The sequence below is a fragment of the Strongylocentrotus purpuratus genome, unplaced genomic scaffold (assembly GCF_000002235.5).
Source record: "Strongylocentrotus purpuratus isolate Spur 01 unplaced genomic scaffold, Spur_5.0 spur5_scaffold_20, whole genome shotgun sequence".
Lineage (NCBI taxonomy): Eukaryota > Metazoa > Echinodermata > Echinoidea > Camarodonta > Strongylocentrotidae > Strongylocentrotus > Strongylocentrotus purpuratus.
The window spans coordinates 22,891,694-22,917,459 of record NW_022145606.1 but is presented as its reverse complement, the minus strand read 5'-3'; the positions used below and the strand labels follow the sequence as shown (position 1 = coordinate 22,917,459).

Here is a 25,766-nt window from a genome sequence, read left to right as displayed (position 1 = left end):
AGTTTGTACCATTTTTTACGAAAAACATTAAACAGATTACCGAATGAATGGTGATGAAACATCTTCTCTCATAATACCCCCAATCGCATCTTAAAGACTGACACCACATTTACAGTATGTATGGCAATCAGTAACGGATCCAGAATTTTCCAATAAGGGAGAGGGGGGGGGACCACTAATTTTTGTTCAGGCTCAAAGGGGGCGGGCTTGAACATTCCTCTTTTTTCTCAACACCCCCCCCCCCCTCCCCCTTGAGCAAAATTTAAAAAAGTATTTAAACAAAAGTACTTTTTTACCCATTTTTTGCCAGGGGGCCGCGCCCGTCGGCCCCCTGGAACCGCCCCTGATGGCAATCACCTCGATGGTCCACGAGATGCATGCAGTTATCAATCAATTTGAGAGTTGTTCATGCCGTGTATAAGTTTAAGTTCCATAGAAATCATGTTGGTATTACGTGTTACCTCATTGACATGTTTGCACGTTTATGTAGTGAACAAGAATATTAAATTTCCAGGGGCTGATTTTGTTCAATTAGTTTGATCGCGCTTTGTTATTATTATTTTCATCATTACTATTATCATTATTATTATTATTATTACAGTTATCATCATCATTATTTTTTATAACGGCTATCAATGTTAAACAAATGCTCATTCAAAATCATGCTATGCTTTTCTTGAAATCGACTGCATTCGACTTAATTTCCAATACCCACCGTCTCTGATCGGCGGCACATCCTCTGGGCCACAGTAACAAAAAGCTCCAATTCAAAGATAATACAATCAGCAAACTAATAAACAACGTAATTTGATAAATGCCCAGAAGCGTCGGAATTGCCTTCCATCAGCCTATCTATCATCCAGCATTATAATTTGATATAATTATTAGCAATTGAAGCATGAACAAACCCGAAATTAGATGCAAGTAACAGCGCCCATGGATGTTATATGCAGTAACGCATCAAAACATCATCTGCAAAATGTATACTATGATTAGTTGTCGGCATTGTTTCGTTGTGGGGAGAAATATCATAGCATTGCTATTATATGCGTTGTCTGGAATAAATAGAAGACCACCATTAATTGTGTCCTTCATGTAAGATGTATGTTCACCAACTAACTCAATTATGGCAGCGATGTTGAATTAGCCATTAAATGTTTAATGTAATTAAATACAATCACGAGTTCTGTTCATACAAACCGACAATTGCATTACTAAAATTAAGAAAAGGTCGATATTGTTCAGCACTTCATAAATAAATGGTGAACAGAAAATTATATGAAATTACACATAAATTTATTTGTAAACTTGAAAAGACCCAGATGAAGAATAAATTAACTTTGTCGGTTAATCTGAAGCTGATTATTTCTCGATCTTCATTTTGATTTTAATAGTTTCCTATTTCTAGAATAGCCCTAGTCAATTATTGTACTATTTTGTTTCTTTATGTGTTATAATGTTTGTATTTCATATTTTATGATCATAAATAAAACCAAACCAAACCAAACCAGAGTAAGATTTGTTTGCTTTGACTTGACCATCATGCACCGTGTCAATGTGCAGAGGATTGCAAAAGAGATCGTATTTCAAGACGGAGTCCCAAAGACGAAACCAAATATCCCTGAAAAGCCAAAGCTGCAGTCAGAAACCGATTTAAGGGAGTTGAGGTTTTTCTAGACCAAACCCTTTCTTCAGTCGTCAAAGTCCGTTTTCTTCTCTCTTTATCTCTCTCTCTCTCTCTCTCTCTCTCTCTCTCTCTCTCTCTCTCTCTCTCGCTCTTTAATTCTATTTCTCTCACACCTCTCTCTCCTTTACTACATCGCATAGACTTCGTCATTTTGATCTAGTTTAAAGAAAAGTAGGTTGCAATGGTATTTTACTTTTTCATTAGGCTGATAGCATAGTGTGGGGATACAATATTACGTCGGAGGAGGGGGGGGGGGGGCGGTCTGACTTTTAATAGAACATGAACATTTAAACGTCTGATATTGCGAGCAAGTAAAGCAAGCGAGAATACATTTTCTACATCTCGATTTTTTTTCTTCCTTTTCATCCTTTTTCTCTTTATCTCATCCTTTGTCTTCCCCCCACACTATCCCCCTTCCATTTATTTCAGGCCGTCTTCCAAAAAATGGGGAAGGCGGCGGCCGCTTCGCCCCCCCCCCCAGCCCTCGATCCGCTGCTGATTTATAAATTTATGGATATAGCTTGGGGTAATTGTTGGTTTCCTTCCTATCTAATATGTTGACGACCCGTTTAATACTCAAGGTAGCTTATTTTTTCTTTTTTCTCACTCTTCTCCTTTGTTCCCTTCTTTCTCTTTCTTTTCTCCTTTTTTCTTCCGTCGCTCCCCCCTTTTTGTTAGGCCGTAAAATCCGATTCGGCCCCACCTGGATCAGCAACTGTGTACAATTTATAGTCATGTTTTGTATCACATCTCAGTCTTAAAGCCTGTCTGCACTAGTTTGGCCAGGAGGGATTAGGAGGCGCGGATCCAGGATTTCTTAGGGGAGGGGGCCCAACTTTTTTTTTTTTTCGCTCCCGAAAATTTGAAAATCGCGCCGGCCGAAAAGTCGCTCAGTTGCACCCCCCCCCTTGAGCGCCAGGGGGGGGGGGGGGGGAGGCCCAACCCCCTAAAAAGGTAAAAATCGTGTGATTTTGCATGATTTTTTTCTCAAGGGGGGGGGGGTCGGGCCCCGCGGCCCCCCCCCCCTGGATCCGCCACTGGGGATTAGACCTCCCTGCATGCTCACTGGCAGGTGGTTATCTCAACAAATCAGCTCTCAATTATTAACACAAGAAAAAGGGAACCATGGCGGACAAGTGGTATTATAGGAAGGGCGGCGCTACGGATGGCTTAAATAATTCAGATCGGGCCAAAAGTTGTCTTAGACTGTGGGGGCTATCCTCCCGAGCATAAGGAAGAATTTCAGGGCCAGATGACTACTCACTGGCCATGAAACTGACGCCGCGTAGGGGCATTCCCTAATTAATTGTAATAATCAGAATAATTGAATTTTTGAAAAAACGAAACTCGATCGGAATGCCTTAGGAAGGGCGGCGCTACCTATGGCTTGAACAATTCAGATCGGGCCAAAAGTTGTCTTAGACTGTGGGGGCTATCCTCCCGAGCATAAGGTAGAAATTTCAAGGCCAGATGACTCCTCACTGGCCATGAAACTGACGCCGCGTAGGGGCATTCCCTAATTAATTGTAATAATCAGAATAATTGAATTTTTGAAAAAACGAAACTCGATCGGAATGCCTTAGGAAGGGCGGCGCTACCTATGGCTTGAACAATTCAGATCGGGCCAAAAGTTGTCTTAGACTGTGGGGGCTATCCTCCCGAGCATAAGGTAGAAATTTCAAGGCCAGATGACTCCTCACTGGCCATGAAACTGACGCCGCGTAGGGGCATTCCCTAATTAATTGTAATAATCAGAATAATTGAATTTTTGAGAAAAAAAAAAAAAAAAAAAAAAAAAAAAAAAAAAAAAAAATCGAAATTCGATCGAAATGCCTTTAAACCACTTAGACATTGTTGGCTATATAGAGGGCGCAAGTATATATATAAGTAGTGCAGTGGGGACTTAAAGTGGCACCATTCCGTATATTAATCGAATCACATTTCACCAATTACCAACAGAATGCACACACACCCTCTCTCCTCTGAATTCATTCAAAGCATTCGCAAACTGGCGGAACCATTTAAAGGTACTATGTCCAATTTGCAGGCCAAAACAAAATAAAAAATGAAAAGATTAAATTCCAACGGCATTTGAAAGATAATACTAATTTAGAATTTCCCTAAAAAAAAAGGTGCTTGAAAATGTCTTAAACTGGGAAAATAACGAGTATTAGTTGTCGAATCGACTTAAGAGCAATAGAGCCAGTAAGTAATAGTCTGATTTTCAGACCATTGTTCTGAATGGTCGTACGTCTTATGCTGCGCAACTGAGATTCAATAAGTTTAATTTTGGCCATTACAAGAAGTGGGTTATTGATGTAGACAAATGCTCATGTACCCTTTACAGCTCGTTTTATGTATGTTATTACCAAAGAAGAAAAAAGGCCAGGCATGTCACTCAATAGTGTCTAATAGTGAGGTCTAGCAAGTAAACGGGTTTCCTTGCATAATTTGAATATTAGGACAATGCTAACGTTTAAATCGCACATATGGGACATGCATGACATATTCATAATTCCTGCAAAGTTTTACAGAATTTGATGTTGGCTGCAAAAGGGACATAGTATCTTTAACACCCATGTTATGTCATCAGTTCAGATTATTTTGTACTGTAATGAACTGCGATGTATATTCTTAATTATATCGGTAATGTACTCTGTATTGCAACTTGCATCAGATAACATTATAGTTACATTTGTCATATATACTCTCAGCGCCTTAATACAAGTTATAATACAAATTAATTGGTATCCTCGTGAAATAACTGATCATTCAAGAAATATCCTTGACCATTTCAAAGAAATATGTGAATGGATTTATCATTATGATTATATAGCATACATCTTAGAGATCAGTTTAACACGTACACATCATCCTGTAACTCTGTCAGCCAAGGATGACTCATAATGGTCAAGCAAAATCTATGAATATTATCATCTAGCTACTAGTATTCCGCGACATAAAAAAGTCGAGTATTATAACGGTCTAGTCATCATTGCATTATTCAAAAGAGAATATATAATATCCCTTGGCATCTCGAGATGAGGAAGAGTATTCAACCCAGTCACGTGACCTCAATCTCAAGATGTATTTCAAGTTGGCAGTCACGTCCGTCGCCATTCGTTTACATAATACGGCGCGTTCACACAGCATCATAACCAGGGCTGATCATAACAGAACTCAATAAGCCAGTTCACGGTTGCAGTCTGAGCATGAGCAGATAAAGGTCATTGCAGAACAAATTTTGAAATTAACGGAGACGAAATACTGGATTCGTGCTCATGAAAGTTATGTAACATTATACATTCATGCACATTCAGTGCACTCCATGATACACAGGTGGAAGTATTCTTTGAAAAGGGGAAACAAAGGCTATTTCTATATAGCACCTCCATCGCTGTAGGAGTGATTATTTCAAAATGTACAAAGTGGGACCTCTTCATGGTTTTAAGATCTGTGGATATTCGGGGTCATTGCAGTAATGTGCTAACCGTGAACTGGTCTATTGTAAACATTTGTATATTCTATCGGTATCATTTTACAATTTGACGGGAAATGGAGAACCAATCCTTAAAATCTGGATTATCTTCACAACTATTAATCTTGTTCTGTAGACGTTGAAGCCCAAAGCAATGGATAAGTAGGGATAGGTTGCCTTTGCATTTCCTGATGTTTGATTAATTGAATTCCATACTTTCAAGTTCTCAATCTTTTATTTTGTGTATTTTAAGTGTCACAGTTTATGTAAACCAATGATATTGTATGCTTTTTCATTTTGTTTGAATATTTTATATTTGATTTTTAAATAAACGCAGAAATAGATATGCTATAAAAAGGGAGAGAAATTGAAATGAATCAACAATACGTTAAATAAGAACAAGTAGAATGAAAACATTAACATTTGTATTATCGAATTAGAAATAAAGAATTATAAATATTAGTACACTAAACAAAGACTCATTAAACCCACGTCTTTAAGGAAATAAAGCCCGGCAAATAATATTATAGTACGAGTAAATGTCAGAGTAGACACGATTGGGCTAAGATATAATTCCGTGTGTGAACAGACCTTGTTTTTAGATACAAAACGAAATCGGAAACCATGCACTTGTTCTCTCTAGGCAGACTTAACTAGCTTAGAGCCAGACTGAAGGGTTCGCGAAGGATTAAGCGACAAACATGCATTGATGTGTATTGGATTGCATCATCTACTCTTTGAAGGGTTGTGAACTCAGGAGTGAGTTGCCAATTTGTCTTGTGATTTTCAAAGTTGTTCATGTCATTACAAATTCAATACTTTTTTCATTACTTCTCCGATTTTGCTCAATTTTTTTTTGATAGGTTTGTCTGATTTTTCTGCTTAATATATTGAAAGCAATGAAAAGAAAGACGGTCTTCAGTTTCCCTGTGCAGCCGAGGTCATAATTCTTTGACACCATACTTGGTGGAACTGGAAATACCATGAATGTGTGTACGAGTATATGCACACAGTAAACCCGTAGGCCTATCAATTTATACCCCCCCCCCCAGTCTATCGGAAACTCTTTGATTGGTGGTAATGTAAGATAGAGAATTTTCCATGTGGGATGATTGGAGGTAAATGCAGAGCACTACATAAAGCATGTTGGTCATGCAATTGAAGATTATACAATTCTGGTGATTGAAAGCACTTGTTTTTCAACTCATACAAATGAACAATTCTGTTCGGGGAAGATATCAAATTCATCTTTAGAATAAATCATTGTATACAGTGATTCCATGAAAAGAAATTTGGGAAATATCATTGATTTTCTGTAAATACGAACCGACTCTTGAATATTAACTAACTAGCAGCTGCGATTCCATAAATTTGATATTTTGTGGGGCCGGGGGGGGGGGGGGGGAGCTTGGAAGATCTCTCACACATTAACTACATGTTCCTCGCTTTAAGTCATACGAAACCAATACTTGTTTCGGGTGAAGGGGTAATTGAGGTTCCAAGACCCCCCCCCCCCCCCCCCCTCGAACCGCTACTGGTAAACAGAGTGAAATTCTAAGGATTCGAAACTTCACTTTTGGATGGCGCTGTGAGGAGATGATTGTGACGTCACTGGGAATACAGGAAGTGGCCATGTTGAATACAAATGACTTGTATTTTATAACTGGCATTCTCTGCGTACCTTAACATTCTAATCACGTCCGATCCGATGTGTTTACTCATAAGACGAACAGATACAAATTCAGCAGGGAGGGGGGGGGGGGGGGGGGGGAGGGGCTGGTGTTTACGTTTCTTGCCCAATATCAAGATTTAGTTAAGACATTTTGCGATTATACTGAGCAAAGAATGGCTCAATGAAATTGCGATATAAAGTATATGAATGGGAATGAAATAGGAATAGAAAGTGGGATAAGATTGGGGATTGGGGGGGGGGGGCAGTAGTGGATCCAGGGGGAGGGGGGGGGGGCCCGCCCCCCCCCCCCCCCCTTGAGAAAAAAAATCATGTAAAAACATGTGATTTTTACCTTTTTGGGGGGTGCAAACTTTTAAATTTCAAGGACAAAAAAAAAATGTGCTCCCTACCCCTCCCCAAATTTTCGGGAGCACAAAAAAAAAAAAAAAAAAAAAAATAGTGCTAACCACTACCCCCCCCCCCCCCCCGAAACTAAGAACATCATCCAGTCAACCATTACAGTCCAATAAAGAAAGACAAAATATATAGTTTTCATCATTTTTTATTAAATGTTTTGCTTTATTCAATCATTTTAAATGATTCATGATCAAATTCTGATTCACAAAAAATAAAAACACCAGTAGAAAATACACAAAGAGGTAATTTAGTTTTGATGATGATGAAAAAATAAACAGTACATATTTTAGTGTTCTGTCACTGACTTTAAGAAGGCCCTTTCAAAATAATTTGATTTATAAAAGAAAAATCGAAATTTACCTTTACCATTCAGGTTTTCACATCTAATAAAATAATCGACAATGCAAAAGCCACCAAAACTACCTTAACACAAAACCATAGAAAAATATTATATTGCAAATGCAGGTTTTTAGAAAGATACTTATTAATGTAAATAATGTTTTATAAAATCAATCTTTTTTTTTTACGCACGTTAGAGTCAATCACTGATTTTAAAACAGAACAAAATAAATGTTTCAAGAGTTAAAATTTTGCTAATTATACAAAACAGAAGAAACCTAAAATGAGTTAACTTCAATTTTGGCAAGTATACCCAAAATTTTTCCCCTTTATGCCATATACACTTTTACCATAAGATATCTCCCCGACACCTCTCTAGATTACCCCACAGTTTGCTCTGAGTTAGAAATTACAACAAATAACAAAATGCAGAATAAACAAATCAATGAACATATCTTTCTATTTCAGGGGTAGACGCTATCAGCTAAATATGTTTACACATCAAAAAATAGATCCAGAAAAGAAGAAACAAATTTGAGGAAAAAAAAAATAATCCAGAAATACTTATATCAATGAAAATATTAGAAACTAAACCAAAAGAAACAAAATATATCTATCCCCCCCCAAAAAAAAAAAAAAAATTATGATGACAAATAATTAAGAAAATAAAAAACAAGTTAAAATATAAGAATATGCATACAAATATGATCACCAGAATAATTACATTATTTCATTTGCATAGCTTAAATCACAGTGTAGATTGCACAGTAGAAAACACACAAACACACCAAACATTAGAAATGATCACACACAATGAAAGACTTAAATTGAAAGGTGATTTCACCTAATGATAATAACAATAACATAATATTCAATTCATGCAAGACAGATTTTTAGACCTCCATTTTAAGACACTGCTTCCTCTCTTTGTACAGTAAACTAGTGGTAAGAGGATAACATTTTAACTGCCATAATTGATTTACACGCATATCGTCTAAAAGCTATACATATCTTTGATAAAATGAATTCTATTGTACAGTTGAAAGACAATTTTTAATTTCAGACTTAACATGATGACAAAGAAACAAAACATGGAAAATACTCAATCATACTTCATAATAATTTGTCTTGAATACAATGACACACTTCAAGGGTTATCCACCCTTTGTAATAAGGGGATTCGTGTGATAGCAGGAAAAAAATCACAGAAACAGGAATTGGACAAATAAGAAGTTATGTTTTGAAAGATGAGATCACAAAATCAATGCGAAACCAACATTTGCAATTAGGCCAGTAGATTACGGCGTATTCAAGGACAACTCTCCTGCTTTTGTTCACTAAAATATTATTAATATCATTAATATCTTTCTCGTTAACTCCTAACTGTCTTTTCACTCGAGGCATTATTCAAAATATATCATGGAAAGCATCTTCAAAATGAATGAAGTCTATACCAAGTAAAAATTATGTATAGTGATTACAACTTAATTAAGAAAACTCAGAGATTTGTTAAATGCTTGACTGTTTGACTTCATTCAAACTATCATCAGCCTTTGTCTCTCATTTTACTGCTTTCTTTCAGAGAACTTGCTAATAAGGTTGTATTTCCCTTTTAAATTACACATACAGGTATATACTACATACATTTTAATTAATATAAAACATCTATGTAGTGCATACAATATATTATAATTTTTTTCATTATAATGATGATATACATTGAAATTTAAAAAATACATTTCCATTCATCAAAAAGTGTAAATAGAAAAACTGTCATTACAAAAATGGTAGTGTTACAAAAAAGTAAACTGTAGTATATTATCTCTATATTTGCAGACTCCTAAATATCTTTTGGCAGGAAAAATTAAGAATCATCAAGGCGCATCAGCAAATTGTCAACCTGTACATGAATGTATGTCTACATTTTGTAGTAAACATTTGGTCCAAACTAATTGATCCACCATGCATTACAAATGGAATGATTAGCCCAACAAAGTCATTTCCAAATAATTAAGATGAATGGTACTACCAAAAAAAAAGAATAGCAAGGAATACAGACATACTAGTTAATAAGTGCTGTTAGCTAACAAGGAATTTTCAGCCACCAAGGTACTGGATAAATAAGGATACCTTCCAGCTAGGTGAAGTGACTACTTCTTTATGACTTTTTATGAGTTTTCAGGTACTCTATGACAGGATATAGTGCTTTCAGTATCCTTACATTTCAAAGTCCTTCACCTTTGGGTACATTATCTATGGATCGGTGGATATCAAATAACTCATGACTCTTTGTAGTTACCGGTAGCTCAAAAGATACTTGATGATGTGACTTGAATCAGTCTCACTTGCTCTAGTTAATAGTGGCTAACAGGGTACATGTATTTGTGGCTATCGAGGTGCTTTACAATGCGACTAAGTCTGTCTGACCTTTTCAAGGTACTCTATAAAAGGATACTGAACTATCTGCATCCTTACATTCCTAAATTCTTCACCTTTTGGAACATTTTCTATGGCGAGGTGGCTAGCAAAAAACTTGTGACTATTTGTAGGTACTGGTAGCTCGAAAGATACTTGATGATGTGACTTGAATCGGTCTCACTTTGTCTCGTTCAAAATGGCTAACAGGGTACATGTCCTTGTCGCCATCGAGGTGCTTTACGGAGGTGTGAGTTAGTCAGCTCTCTATCTTCCCCTACAAACTGGCTCAGGCAACCCTGGTTCGAAACTGAGTCATGTCTTTCGGATGGTGACGTTAAAGGTCGGTCCCCAGATGTAAAAATTCATACCTGCTTGATACACGTCTGTAAAAACCCAATACACACACAGTGCTTGAAGATGTAACTAAGGGGCCCTCACCTTCTCTAGGTACTCTATGCATGGGTACTGTACCTTGAGTATACCCAGGTTCCTCAGACCTTTCACTCCATACAGATGAAGAGTCTTGAGCCTGCCAATACAAAGATACACAACAATTATGACTAAGATATATTTTCAGTTAATTTACATCTTCAAAATATAACAAAATATTCCAATGCAAAGTACTAGGAAATAACCCCAAGAAATATGTATTTATGGGGTAGTTGCCATGAACAATCGCATACCATCATATACATGTACATTCATGGTGAAGTCAAGCAATCTTTCTTCAACCAGGAGTAAATACAATTTCAGAAAAAAGCCCATAATATCTAGGTACAAATCAGAAACTTTTGCATAAATAAGTTTTTATTCTTTCCACATTCTGATTTTAAATGCCTGAACTTTTGTTTGTGGACCACAGTGATTGGCAGCCATACAAGGACCATTTTACTTACTTCTTGCAATGCTTGAGTAGTCGTATTATGCTTGCCTCTGTGATCTCTCTACAGCAATTCAGCTTCAGCTCCATGAGGGTTTGACTGGCATAACTGGCTAAGGAGGACACACTGAAAGGAAAACACATGTAATTAGTAATTAGTGATGGTTATTTTATCTGACTGCTAACAAAGCATAAATGCTTGTTATTAAGCAACCAGAAGACCAGCGGCTTTTGGTCCTCTCCGAGGGACCTGGTAATGAGGATTAATGCCTTACCAAAGGGCATTAGCACATCGCCTTGGTTTTAAATCCGGGTCACCGGATAACGAGACCACTGCCCTACCAACTGAGCTATTGCACCTCTTGGACCCCTTTGAAACTTGGACCCCTTTGAAAAACAGCTTATAGCTGACAAGGGCAATCCATCCCATGAGTGGAGAATAAATAAATAAATAAAATAAAAATAAATAAATAAAGATATAACAATTCAAGACTTGTGACTGATATTGTTTTCAAGTCATGTAAATCCTAATCATGAATTGACTGGTTGAGCACCTGTCAAATGTTATGTAGAGGTGTTGTGGTCTAGTGGACATGTCACAGAATTGTGAACCACAGGGGATCAGGTTCGAATCCCTGTCTCAGTATGAATGTCCTTTGTCAAGGCATTAATCTATGTTTGACAAACTCCACACGGGTGAGGTAAATGGGTACCTGTCGTGAATTAATTCCAAAAAGTGCTAGTGTGCCATATTATCAGTCATGCTAAGGCTGGGGTAATAATCAAGGAGTGCCAGGAGTGTCCAGTCTAACAAACATGAGTGTTATACATGAACTTTAATTATTTATATCATTATCATTATATGTTAAGGAAGTGTTCCAAGTCACTACAGCTTGAGGCATAGGAGAAAGAAAATTAAATCCATGAACATGTCAGCTCTAACATACACAGGCCTTCAATAAACAAAATGATAACTGGATTTATAAAGCACCAGGTTCTCTCCCTTAGTCAACGAATGAATTAAGAAAAATTGTACAGTATGATTTTTTTCTTTTGTGTTTCTTGTTTAAAGAAAAACCTGCTATGTACTACTGACTGATGATGGCAGATAAAAGAAATTACTTCCAAATTCAATTCATTCAATTCAATTCAGAAATGTTTTTTTATTATTGCACAAACATGGTTCATACAAATACAATTTTACATGAAAGACAGCCATGGCTGGAATATTCAGGTTTACATGTTGGGCAAAATAGATAACACTTTTAAACATATATACATGTCAAAAACTAGCAATACAAAAAATAGGACCAAAATAAGTCAACTAGAGGTTTTCTTATCATTAACAATTTGATGCCATAAGCTCGAGTATATAAATCATACCTCTTGTGCGTGACTGATGTTGAGCTTAGTCCAACCTTCTCCAAGTATGGACAGCATGTTGCTAGGCAACGCATCCCTTCGTTCCCGATCTTACGGCAACCAGAAGCATCCAGGCTCCTATTGAGAACAAAAAGAATTGAAAAAAATTCATATTATGACTAAAACTAAGATGAAAGAATCGATCTGGAAAGAACATAGTGGGAGCCCCATAGCAGCACACTAATAGAAAGTCAAATGAAAGGAAAGACAAGAAGAGGCTGACAGAAAAAGCAGTGGTCTGACAACATTAAGGAATGGACTGGCCTCACATACACAGAAACAGACAGAAGTGGAGGGAAGTGATCAGAAGGAGTGCAAGGGGGTGTCTCACAAAGACTAAGATCGACTTTAAGTTGGACTTAACTATGGCAGGCTGTTCATGCCACTGTTTGCTCTAACCATTTACTGGCATTGATCTCTCAAGGGACGTACAAAATTAATCATGGTCACAAATCTACAGAATTTACATTATTTGATCATTCATTATGGAAGCAAAAAATATTATCTAAAGATCGTGAATGGTGAGAGCAAACAGTGGTGTGAACGGCCTGCCATAGTTAAGTTCTACTTAAAGTCGATCTTAGTCTTTGTGAAACACTCCCCAGATGTGGTTGCCAATCACCAGCTAATGATGGATGCAGCCAGGCAGCTAGGTAGGTAACCCTATGCTATTCAGGTATGTAGCAATCTCAATTAGTGAGACATTGGTGATATATTTTGCAATCTCATTCTAGTGCCCCAACATTTGCTTCGGTATCAATAGCTCCAGGCTTTAATTCATCAAAAGTAAAGGATTATGGAAAGGGTCTCCATTGGGTTTTTGGTGATGCTTAGAGTCAGTGTTAGGTATAGCGTTGGGTCTAAGGTTGAAGTTAAGGAATTTGATAAGTGTTGAAAATGTTGTAGTTGAGCGATTAAGCACTTTACTTGAAATGCAAAGGTCGTGGGTTCAATCCCTGACACGGCACTAATGTCATCTAGCAAGGCATCAATCTACATTTGCCCCTCCATACCAAAGAGAGAAATGGGGACACGGTAGGATGACAAAATCATCCATGTATTTTCTCACGGTGACCAGATGGAAGGAATACCCCTCTAGGAGTGGAGATGGTGCACATTGTGCATGAATGGATCCAACGGCCGGGGTAATATTATCTGTAAAGCACTTAGAGACGATATTTCGAACTAAGCGCTACATAAATCCAAATTATTATTTAAAAGTATAGGCTTTCAGTCAGGGGTAGCATTTTGGTTATTTATAGTGTTGGATCCACGTTTAATTGTTGCTAGTTCGGACAAAAATAATGGCTGGTCCTACCTATCAACACGTCATATATGCAATTCACATTCTGACTATTGAAATACTATTATTTGTAACAGGTTAATGAAATAATTTGTAACAAGGCACTTAACAAAAAATTGGATTACATTACGAACACAGAAGTAAGTGTTGTACAGCCTCCTTACCTTATACTATTCAGGTACGTAGCGATCTCAATCAAGGAGACATCAGTGACATGTGGACAGGATGCAATGGACAGGGTTCTGAGCTTCTTGCAGTGCCTGGCGATCTTCTTGACAGCAGAGTCTCTCAGCTCCTTGACGCCCTTGAGCTGCCAATGTTGTAGGGATTGGAACTTGGGCGCGACTGAAGCAACACACTCATCAGTGATCTGCCAATATGTAAAATGAAATGATTTCAGAGTTAAAGGTAAAGACCAGTATTGGAGACGCCCCAATTTCAAAAAATGAAATGGAAGCTCTTATTACCAATCATGTGAAAGAATATGTTTTGACTAATTCATGATGATAAAAAAAATTCCCGGGAAACCGCCTACTAATTGATATATTTGGTAAATTAGTTTATCTATTGGTGTGTGAGATATAAACGCACGTGTGCGTAGTCCCATATACATCTTTCTGTGTACAGTGCTTGTAACTGTACGAAGACTGGGCCAAATTTATTATCATTTTGATGATTCCAGAACCTTGCGGTACACACCAATACTTATATGCTAGATGATCAACCTTTTCTGGTCGGTTCCACAATGTTTCTTTCACAATGCAATCGCATGACCATTACTGGCCTTTACCTTTAAATTGATTTTAAAATGTAATTTTACTTGCTAATAATGCAATATGATTATCTGGTCTTTATCTTTAAGCATGTAGTGTATAACATACATCTGGAAAACAGAGAGGAGTATAAATTAAAGACGCATAGTAGTCGGCTCTCATGGGAAATTCGACACCGTTCAGGTGTTTACCTTATAGCAGGTGTTGTCAATCACCAGGTTTAGCCTTCAGTTTTACGTCCAAAATGCCTTATGTAATGCTTTGTATTTCCTCATCCATTCCTCCACAAGGTAGAGTCATTATCTCACTTTTCCCTCACCCCAAGACTCCCTGAGAGACGAAAAGGGTATTTCTTGAAGGACCTACAGGTTCGCTGTGTGCAGACTTGTTAACACATTGACTGTATTTCCACCAAGTCTGGTGTCAGCAAATTATGGCCTTCTGCACATGGAAACAGACTCAAATTGTGTGATGGGTATGAAAAGAACAAACAAAATACCAGAAAATACTGACCAAATGAAATTAGTATTTTGGATTATCATACCTTGTAGCATTGAGCGATGTTAAGAGTCCTAAGATGGTTGCTTGTGTCAGCAAGATGTGTCAGGGTCTGAGGAGAGAGATTGAAACATCCACACAACTCCAATACCTCCAGACTGCAGGAAAATAGCAAGAAAGAATGCATGCATAATCTCATTAATTGAATAATCATTGAAAGAAAATGAGCAATGATGTCAAATTTAATTGATTTTTGTGATTAAGTTAATGTACTGTATTTCTGTTTTGCTTTCCCTATAACCTCCAAAACCAGACAAATTTAATAAAACATGATCAGTAGAAGCAGTATAAGTAAGGAAAAAAAAATAAAAAAAATAAAGGAATCCTGCAATCTCTTCCAATCTCACAAGAGCTGAATAAAATCACATGTTGGGTGTAGATCTATTTTATCAAACATTTTTGTTTTATTATCTTTTAATTTTTACCAATACTTTATCACATCCATGACATTGACCAAACAAGGTTAGCAATTTTTTGTAGATGTAAACTGCAAAGAAAAATCTGTCTCTGGCTTTACTTGCTTTAGGGCACAGAAATTTGCTCCACAACAAATACATGTAGACATGAGCAAGTGGTGGCAAACGTATGAAGTCTAGCGCCATCTTGTGTGCATTTTCTTAGAAGATTCCCCACATCGATTTTTAAATCAAGTTGCTTGCAGATCTGCTTGGACGCTGCAAAATAAAAGGCACATCTTCTGTTTTCCCGATAAATTAATTTTTCACACTGAATGAAAACAATGATAAAAGATAAAATATCTTACTTGGATCCATATTTGTTGACGATTTGACGAAGGCACTGATCTGATACAGACTGACATCCATTCAAGCAAATAGTCTCCAATCTGTGAACAGGGAAAAGACAGAAAATAAATCATTTCATTTGCTGCAATACTGTTTGCACTAACTACTGGCATTACAGTAGTTTGGGTTAGGATCAAGTTCAAACACAGAATGAATATTTCATTTTTAGAATGTTCAATCAATTTTCAAGATCAAATTTGAAACTTTCAAAAATTGTCTGTATGATAAGCATAATTTCTAGGCTTGTTTTCCTGTTTTCTCAAAGTAGATTCCGAACTACCAAATTAATTGTACCTACTGTGACCCTGATATGATATACACTAAATAAACATTGAACCCTATGACCTCTGACCTTTGCTTTACCTTGGACATTCATAGAGTATATCAGAGAGACCATTGTCAGTGACAGAAAACCAGCTAGCATCCAAAGAGATCAGATTGTATTTTGACTTTTGATAAGGGTACTCTGACCCCATGACCTCTGACCTATGACCTTTGTTTATCTGCCTAGGGCATCCATTCAGTATAGCAGAGAGACCGTTGTCAGAGACAGCAAAACAGCTAGCATCCAGGAGATAACATAATTATTCCTCTACCCAGGCTTATTTTAGGTATTGATGATAAACTTTATACATGAATACCTTGACCCCTATGACATCTGACCCATGACCCTGCTAACCTTGGACATCCATCCAGGGTAGCGGAGTGCCCATTGAAAGTCAGAACATCCAAGAGCTAAGGACATATTGGTATTAGCATGGACTTGCTATTAGTATAAAGGACAAACTATACAAGAAAGAGTACCTTAAATTAGTATAGCAGAGAGACCATCGTAAGTTACAGCAAACCAGCTAGAATCCAAGGAGATTAGGTAATATTCCTCCACTCAGACTTGCAATTAGTATTGACGTTAACCTAATAACTTGACCCCTACGACCCTTGATCCATGACCCTTTCTTAACCTTGGGCATCCATCCAGGATAGTAGTGAGACCATTGTCAGTGACAGCACACCAGTTGGTATCCAAGGACATCAGATTATATTCCTGAATTCGGTCTTACAATTAGGGGTACTTTGACCCTACATGTATATAACCTCTGACCCATGACCCCTGCTTACCTTGGGCATCCATCCAGGATAGCAGAGAGACCGTTGTCAGTGACAGCACACCAGCTGGTATCCAAGGAGATCAGGTTGAAGCATCTGGAGACATGGAGCAGGATGGAATCTCCCTGGAGCTCTCCCTTGGAGCACCCTGTAACGTTCAGCTCCTAAAAACAAAAAATAAAGAAAAAGTTTTCAAAATGGATAAACGTCAGTCTGAAGATGCCTGCATCAACGAGTAGGCGAAAGTCCCAAAGGTAAACAACTTTATGATTGTTAAACAATGAAAATTCAATTTACTAAATAATCCTTCCAAACAGCCAAATTGATGAAGAAATCATTAGTTGTTCTTGCATTTCCAACGGTTATATATAACCTCCATTTTCTTTCACTTTGTTGTATATGCATCTGCATGAAAATAAATCAAGTTGTGATCAAGTGTAAGTGAAGGTATTCAATTTCCTATTCAAATACCTTAAGAAAAAATGTATGTAATTTCAGCACTTTTCTCTATTCTTTACATCACAACTTTCACCCCCTTTTTATTGACATTGCTGTTGTTTTCGCCCTTTTCCTTTTTCAATCTAAACATCTTCTTCAACAATTTGTTTTAAAGCCAACCCAGATAGAGTTCAGATTCAAGACTTCTGTAGATACACACCTGCAATGAATCCGCACATGACCTGAAGAGATTGCGCAATCCATTCTCTGTGACGAGATTACCGCGGCACTTATGAAGCGTCAGACTGACAGGGTGCTTCTCTCCTATGTAAGTCAGATAGAAGTCCGTCAAATCTCTGTTCTCCAATCTAATGGTTCGCCCTGTAAGTGGGGAAAATAGATAACTTGAAGCTCATTATCTTGAGTTCAAAAAGACAACTTCAGTTTATTGGGCATACATGTATTATGAGCAGAGAATCTAATGATCCAAGAGATATTTGATATAGTGCCTTTTCCTTGCGGTTACAAAGCGCTGCACACACCGCTCCACAGTGTTTGGGCCACTTATAAACAAAAGTTAGTCACTTCTCAGAAATCATTAAGTATGATATGTAGGCAGGTAATACGGTAATTTCTAGCAGAATAGATGTGACTTGAGGAATTTCTCCAAGTAGTCAACAGATGAGGCCGTCTGCACAGCAGTAGGTAGCTGGTTCCACAGTTTTGCAGCAACCGATGGGAAAGACAATTCACCAGCACAGAAAACAGAAAACAGGATACTGACAGGAAAAATTGAGGGAAAGAGAAGTTGAGGGAGACATGGCATCAAATACATTATACATGGATACTTTCATTGGGCTGACTGGTAACAGAAGCAACCTCAAATTACAAAGAACCAGAGATAGACTTAGATGGAAAGCCTTGATCCCCAATGTCTGGAGCAGACAAGGCACCAAGCAGAATCTTGAGTTTGAGAGATGGCGCTGTATTTTGAGTGAAGCTACTACAGACTTGTGGTTATTGCAATAACAAATTGTAAACCAAGCTTTGGTAAAGAAATTGGGTAAAGAAATTATCACATTTACCGAAACCCTTTTTTATGGTTTCATTCCTCCACAAACAGTTTGGGTGATTAGATCAATTTTGGGGGCTGATTATTCAGACATTATACGATGAGAATACTGTATATAAATTCAAACAGAAAAGCTCAGGCAAAAATCATTCGCATACAGTATAGAACAGTCGATGCAGCTTTGGTTTGAAATTTCATTTTGTCATCTGTAGAACAACTCTTGAATACCTAAAAAGGACCTTTCCTTTGAATCGAGTTTAATACTCAATGATAGAAACAGAGATATATATATATATATATATATATATATACATGTTTCAAAGGCAAATGGACAAAAAGTGAAATAGACAAAGGCTAAAAGAGAAAAGTAGAGACATAAAAGAGAGAGAGAAGAGAGAGGGAGAGGGCAAGAGAGGAGAGAAAAAGAGAGAGGAGAGAGAGAGAGAGAGAGAGACAGACAGAGAAATGAGAATACAATTACTTACACAGAGAGTCGTCCATTGCAATCCTATGGAAGCGTTGGCATGTCAGGGCACACATGACTAGCTTGTGTTGAGGAAGATAAGAGAAGATGTGTAGCAGAATCTCATCAGGTAGCAGCTGCCAGATGGACAGAGATTCAGAACCTCTAGGACTCTTAACAAAAAAAAGGGAAAAAAAAAGAAGAATAATAATAGGTCCACTTATATAGCACAGCTACTATATGAATATATTCTACACCACTTAATACAAAGTATCATATTATAACCGCGGCTGTATCCGAGCCGCCACAATAAGGCGCTAAAGCATTAAAGTAAATTCTTTGTACCGCATACGGTACCCATTTCTTCCTCTGAGTATGGGGTGGCAAATGTAGGTTATGGCCTTGTCAAAGGACACACATACTGTGTCGGGGATCGTTACCATGACCTTTGTATTTCAAGTTAAGTGCTTAAACCACTTAACTATAACACCTAGCAAGTGACTGCATTCAACCAATCACTTGACTATGATCTAGGAGTGAGATGCAAGTATAATATTCTTTAAAGTGGGACTGCACTACTTGTAGCTACTTGCGCCCTGTATACTGTGCATCCCCCCAAAAAACTATACACTTTTGATATGGCTGCCGAATAAAAAATATATGATTCCGGGGGAATCCTGCTCTTTTTATTGTAGCATTGTAACTTTCCCTGGTAGACTCAGTGGTGTGTTCATGCTAGTCAGCATGGGGTGATCGTACATGTTGTAATTTCCATGTTACAAACTGTTAGTTTTTTACATCTGTGACTTTGAATAAAAACCTTTACCCCACATTTCAATTATTGTAAGATTACCGTAGTTGAACATCTCATTGATTTACCTAATACCCAGGTAGGGATTACGTAAATTGAAGATTCAAATACGGTTTGTTGAAAAAAGGAATGTCCAAGATTCTGAGTCTACCAGGGAAAGTTGCAATGTACAATACAAAATGCAATTCCTGTTCACTCATGCATAAAAGTTTGGTTTTTAAACCATGAAATTCACTCAGCAAATCATGAATGTATCATATCACCCTCAACTTTGTAAGCTCCAAAGGATTTACCTCTCACAAATTTGAACTTAGAAGGCTAATCCTGCGCAACGTAATTTTCATACTCTTTACAAAAGTGAGCAGTGCTCACCCAAGCATGAATTATTTTGGGACTTTTTTGGTGTCATATGAAAGTTGTGTTTATGACTTTCCATACATAAACAACTTTCCCCCCAGAATCATATATTTTTTATTTAGCAGCCATTTCAAAAGTGTATAGTTTTTTGGGGGATGCACGGTATAGCCAACAATGCTTTGATGAGATAACCACCTGTCAGTGACCAGGCAGGGAGGTATAATCCCTCCTGGCCAAACTAGTGCATATAGGCTTTAATATGTGATGTCACAGTGATGACCATGTCTTACACATATCTTCTTTAGAGCTTGTTTACATATTTATATTGCTACTCACATCTTGAATGAGTTGTAAAGTTAACGGAGGTACGCCAACAGATCCTCTTCCGTCGAGCACTCGTGATACGGTTCCATCTAGAGAAAGAGAAAAAAATTAAATGATCGCAAGTATAAAGTGGGATACAGAAACTTGCAAACATTGAAAACAATACATTTTTAACTACTTACATGTACATGAAAGGTCTATCATTTCTGAGTTCTTAGCTGCATAATTCAATTTACATTATAAGTATTCATATTCCTTTCAATATTCTCTTTTAGAATTGGAGGTTATTTCTTTGAGATATTCAAATCTAAACATGTGTATCGTCCCCTACCCCTTCCCCTTTTTTTGTGCTGTGAAAATTCAAACCATTTACTTTTCTTCCTCCCATCATTCAGAGATATACTCCATGTATTGAAGTTGTATATTTAAATAGAAAAAAATACATTTATAAAAAACCTCCTTTTCTCTGCTCTACAAAATAGTATTATGGTGCCAGTATTTTGCTGTTAAACTACAATAAACATTTAGAAACTTGGTCAGATGCATTTCAAGGTATTATACTACAACCATATGAAATGACAGACCAGGATATATATATATATAGAGTTCGCATACAGGTACAAATTAGTAACTCTACTGTGTGAATAATAAACTACCAGTATATATTGCTCACATCAATGTTGCTTACCAAATAACTTAGATGACCTTACTGTGACGAACTCGCCATCCCTCCTGGACATCTGAACTGCGACCGGAGGCTTGCTCTTTCCAGCAAACTCTCTGTTGACCCTTGACTGGCTAATCTTGACCTTTGACCCTGAGGCTGAAAGGTCACTGGCGGATTGGTCACCTCCAATGAGACTTGAAGTGAGTTTATGTTGAGTCATCCATGCCATGCTGGACTGAGGCCACTTCCTGTCGTAACTCTTGTCCGGGGAGGAGTACATCTTGGAATGGGCACTGGTGGGGCGATTGCTACCTGGTTTCTTGGTGGCAGTTTTCTTGGGGTTTGCACTGCTTGGTCGGGGTTTGCTTGCCTTGTTGATATCCTGTCTCCGGTCTTGAGGGTCTCTACTGTCTTGACGCACCGTGAAGTTTACTCCGTTCTGTCCGATGATATCACTCACAGTGTCTTGGCTTTCGAGGGCCACACTTCTTGACGCTGCAGGAGGGTTGAAGTTTGAAATTCTGTCCAGGACTTCATTCACATCTTCCAAGGGTGCTTCACGCCTAGGCGAGTGATTAAATGGGGCTCCAACTTCAACGTCTAAAAGGCTATCACCAAGACTGTCCCCAAGGTGGACGATTTCTTCAGCACCAGGTCTATCAGTATCCATGTTGGACGGTAAGCTTAGTCTCAGAGAGGATTGGTTGTCACCAGTTGATGAGGACTCAGATGCTAGATTGCTTACTGGTGACGCTATAGCTCTAGGTGAGGAAAGCTTCCTCATTCTTCTGTCCTTCTCGTGGTAGTTCCTGACTTCATATCTGTGGGCATCTGGAGTCCTAGGACTCTTCCTGGGTCTTGACTTCTGTGGAGAGCTCCGACTCAGCTTTGGAGAACCCCTACTCGGTGTCATCAACCTAGTGTTGCTTGGCTTCGAGGATGGAGGCGGTTTAGGTTGCTTTCTGGCAGATGTCAAGTCCACTTCAAAAGCAATACCATGCTTGGAATTTCCTAGACCTTGATTAGGTTGCGGTACAAATGCAGTGTATGCGTTGGCGCCATTTACATCATTTCCTGTGTCTTGAGGATCAAAGACGAATGAGACACCGTACTTGGAGCGCTGAATTTGGGAATGGAACGGAGTGTTGACGTTGGGATCTGCAATATCACCTTTGGATGGCTCTTCAGACATATCATAGGTTCTCCTTAAAGCTTCAGTTTCGGACCTTGCAGGTCTTGAAGCTGTGGGCATATCCAATACTTCTTCAATGAGATCCGGAGAGTCTACATAGCTGGTTGTCAAAACACCCACCTTGCTGTAAGTGTAGTCTCTCACTTCCTCCAGTGGCAAAACGATCCGACTGTCCGGACGGAAAGTTTCAAGACCAAGATCTGAATCATCCAAGGTTCCATTGGCCAGCTTGAAGCCAGCATCATCAGTTGAAGAATCAGCACCATGACTCACCAGAACCGAAGATCCTCCAAGCTGACCTCTCTGAGGATTTGTGAAGGATGTATCGTTGGTATCGAACAGTCCAAGCTTTTCTAAAAGATCGGCAGTTACTGATGGTTCTCTGACCTTACTAACAACACTTGCATTATCATCCTGAAAGCTCTCTTGAACATTAAATGCTCTCTGATCAAATTCCATTTCCTTATCTTCTAGACTCACACTGTCTTTTTGATAATCATTTGTTGCTTCAAAGCTGACTGATGGTTCTGTGTCTCTATATCCTGTAGAATCTTGGGCAGAACCAAACAGATTTTTATATGGAGCATGATCTGGGGAGGGCACTGAATTATCAGAATGATGGTCATGATCCATCTCCACAAATCCATTCCTTGAGGCATTCTGTAAGTTTACCTTGTCTTCAACAAATATGGGTTCTACTTCTTTCTTCTTCATATAGTCACTCTCACTGTACAAAGCCGAATAACTCTGCTCTGCTGGAGGTACTGTCACTTTTGCATTTACAGAAGCAACTGTCGTTTTCTCATCAAACTTTCTCTCTGGCATCTTTGGAGCAAACAGAGAATCAATCTTTCCAGAACTTCTTGTAGGACCCTCTCCAAGAACATTTTCGCTGGGATTACTCTCTTTGCCTTTCTTTGCCTTGACCTTCTCCGTCAGTCCCTGGATGTATTGCCTCAGTATGTCATCTCCTTGCTTGGCAGCATTGCACAAGGCACCAACATCAAAATTTAGATCGTCCATCTCTACCCCGCTCTCCTCCCCTTCATCCTTGTTTGTTGCTACATGATCATCAATATCACGCCTCCCATCAGTAGGAATTGACTCTACCCTAACATTTTCCTGTTTCTCCTGCTGGGTTGCCCAGTAAGCAGAGACATCATCTGATGCTGATGGAATTGAAGACAATGCCTTCTCTTGTTCCGTTTCATCGGTGCATTCTTCATGTTCATTGTCCAATTCTACTGATGTTGTGTGGTGGAACTTCAACAGAGCACTGTCCATCTCCACCTCGTTTCCATTAAGGTCTGGTCCTCCCCGGTTCAGTATCTGATCTCTTGGTCTAGAACTATTCCTTTTACGAGTGAGTATCGACTCATAGCCATCATTTTCCAGAAAGGATGACAGGAGTTCGTCGTGCAGTTTGGCTTTGACCTTGCGGCTACCAAGCAAGGACTGGAGCATGTTCTCTGCCGAGTACGCACTGTGAAACTCGGATGCCTGTAGTGCCTCGCTTTCGACCTTTGAACCCAACTGTGACCGGACACGCCTTGATATGCCATTCTCCAGGCTGGCCTTACTCCTCGATCCATATGGATCATCCCTGTAGGGTCTGCTCTCTGGTACTACTTGATGGCTCTTCGCTTCATTCCTAAAGAAATTGTACGTCCTGGGCCCTCCTGCATCTTGTCCACCTTCACTAGAAGATGGGGACAGGTCGTTGCCAGACTGTTGCCGAATTTCACGTAATCTAAAGAAGTCTTGCAATTCACGGTCACTAAGCCTACTCTTACTCCCAGATGTTTCTTTCTTAGCATAATGTGAGCTCACATGGGTTTCTTTCCTAAAATCCGCAAATTCAGACTGTCTCCTAGCATTCTCATTATCACTTCTGTACGCACTGGCTGTTGATGGTCTCTGGACAGCGTGGTCAGTAGTTGGATCCCTCTGAGGCCTCTTGGGTCTGGCACCCGCTTTGGCGCTAGAAGGCCTCAAATTAGATCCAGTAAGCCTTGCACTGTCTGCAATGTCTAACCTGTATTGGTCGCCATGGGCAGAGGGAACCGCACTTGATGGTCTGTTCTTCTTTCGTCTAAGAGGCGTCACATTTGCGCAGTCATCGCCCGAAGGACCTGGAGGATATCGGAGACCTTGTCTGGGGACACCTGATCGTGCAGAAGATGGACGGCCACTCCTAACACTCAATCCACTTGCTGTTAATCTGTCATCTCTTCCATTATCGTGAGTTATTTGTTGTCTGTAAATGTGTCTACTTCTATCTTTTTTATCCCTCCCTATTTTTGTTTTATCTTTGTAAGGATTCTTTGACGGGCTCTTGGCTCGGTAAACTGCTTCCTCTTGAAGTTTGGGTGGATGAGAACTTGAGCCCTGATTCTCAAAGTACGCTAGCCTCTTCTCCCTCACTTCTCTCCTCAGCTTGGTTCTTGATGTCTCCATTGCTCAATCCATTCAGTTACCTCTCCTATTCCTAAAAATATGCAAAATATGCAAAAAGAGAAAAGAGACATTAAACAAGGAAGGGAATTACATATATGTACAAACTTTTGTCTCCGAGAATGAATTCAATTTATCAAATGAAATGCAGTGCATATGCTTTTTGCAAAGGGCAAAGTCATACCACCCACACAGGCGCGCACAAATGTTTGTTGATATTTGATATTCGATATTTAATATATGTGGCATGATTAATTTTGTTAGGGATGTTATTTGGATCTGCAAAGACCGAATTAATACCCAAATCTAAATTGTTTTATTCAAACATCACATAAGCAACTTTGGCGCAAGTCGATTTTTGCACTCTCGCAAACAATGCCTCCTGTTCATCCAAGCGTGAACACATACCACACAAAAATGGTACTAAATGATTTGGAATAAAACACTCTTTCATACGATGTATAATAATTTACTGTTCATAGATGATTTTTAAAATAATTACAAATTGTCTAGGCGTAAACTTTTTTTTGACTCACTCTGTATGGATCAAATTTGACAAATAATATATAAATACAGATCTAGATCTCTAGGCCATCACAATTCACATTCTATTTCTTACTTTTTGTTTACGCATATATCAATCATTGTCCATTGTCAGCCCGCCCCCTTTAATACAAAGTTGCCCTCAATTGGTCATGTCGCCCCAATTTATTTTTTGGCGATTTTGGGATTCTCGGTCAGCGCGCGCTCGCCCCAATTTTTTTGGTCATTTCGCCCCCTAGTGTGTTGTTTAATTTGATGTCTTTTACAAGTTCAAAGTCACCCTAACCTTACCCTTACTCTAGCCCTAACCCTAGCACACCGGGCCCCGTCTGACCCTAAAGACAGCGGGTCCCGCGTTGGGTGCACTGCCGCGCTAGCATACTGCTGTAGCGGCTCTTACATTCGCCCTACTTTCACCGTACATTCATGTCACCAGTATTTTTCCATCACGGTACTTATTTATATTCATTATTCGGACCACGTGTGTTCATTCCTCCAATCGAGCATCGTGGTTCCGCGCATCGTTCACCCGCGTATTTTCATCACCACGAGGTTTTCTTCACTCCCGCTTACACCTCGGTCGAGTCA

The 25,766-nt window shown here is 38.7% G+C and overlaps 1 protein-coding gene across 1 annotated transcript; it reads right to left on the bottom strand.

Moving 5' to 3' along the window:
- Positions 1-8,682: 8,682 nt before the first annotated feature.
- LOC100889573 lies at positions 8,683-24,444 on the bottom strand. Its single transcript, XM_030993047.1, has 11 exons — positions 21,011-24,444; positions 20,335-20,411; positions 18,853-19,003; positions 17,516-17,676; positions 16,870-17,021; positions 15,711-15,791; positions 14,934-15,045; positions 13,781-13,986; positions 12,275-12,391; positions 10,908-11,018; positions 8,683-10,540 (listed from the first exon to the last, which is right to left on the bottom strand). Exons 1-11 carry the CDS (start codon positions 23,643-23,645, stop codon positions 10,435-10,437), a joined length of 3,909 nt encoding a protein of 1,302 aa, XP_030848907.1. The 5' UTR covers positions 23,646-24,444; the 3' UTR covers positions 8,683-10,434.
- Positions 24,445-25,766: the final 1,322 nt, after the last annotated feature.

What these genes read in the sequence shown, in the direction of transcription:
- LOC100889573 (XM_030993047.1), bottom strand. Translation starts at nt 23,645, where the DNA reads ATGCTCCAGTCCTTGCTTGGTAGCCGCAAGGTCAAAGCCAAACTGCAC. An exon ending in TGCAATGGACGACTCTCTGT is followed by an intron (nt 17,677 to 18,852) that starts GTAAGTAATTGT and finishes CCCCACTTACAG; the next exon opens with GGCGAACCATTAGATTGGAG. An exon ending in ACGTACCTGAATAGTATAAG is followed by an intron (nt 12,392 to 13,780) that starts GTAAGGAGGCTG and finishes TGTTCTCAATAG; the next exon opens with GAGCCTGGATGCTTCTGGTT.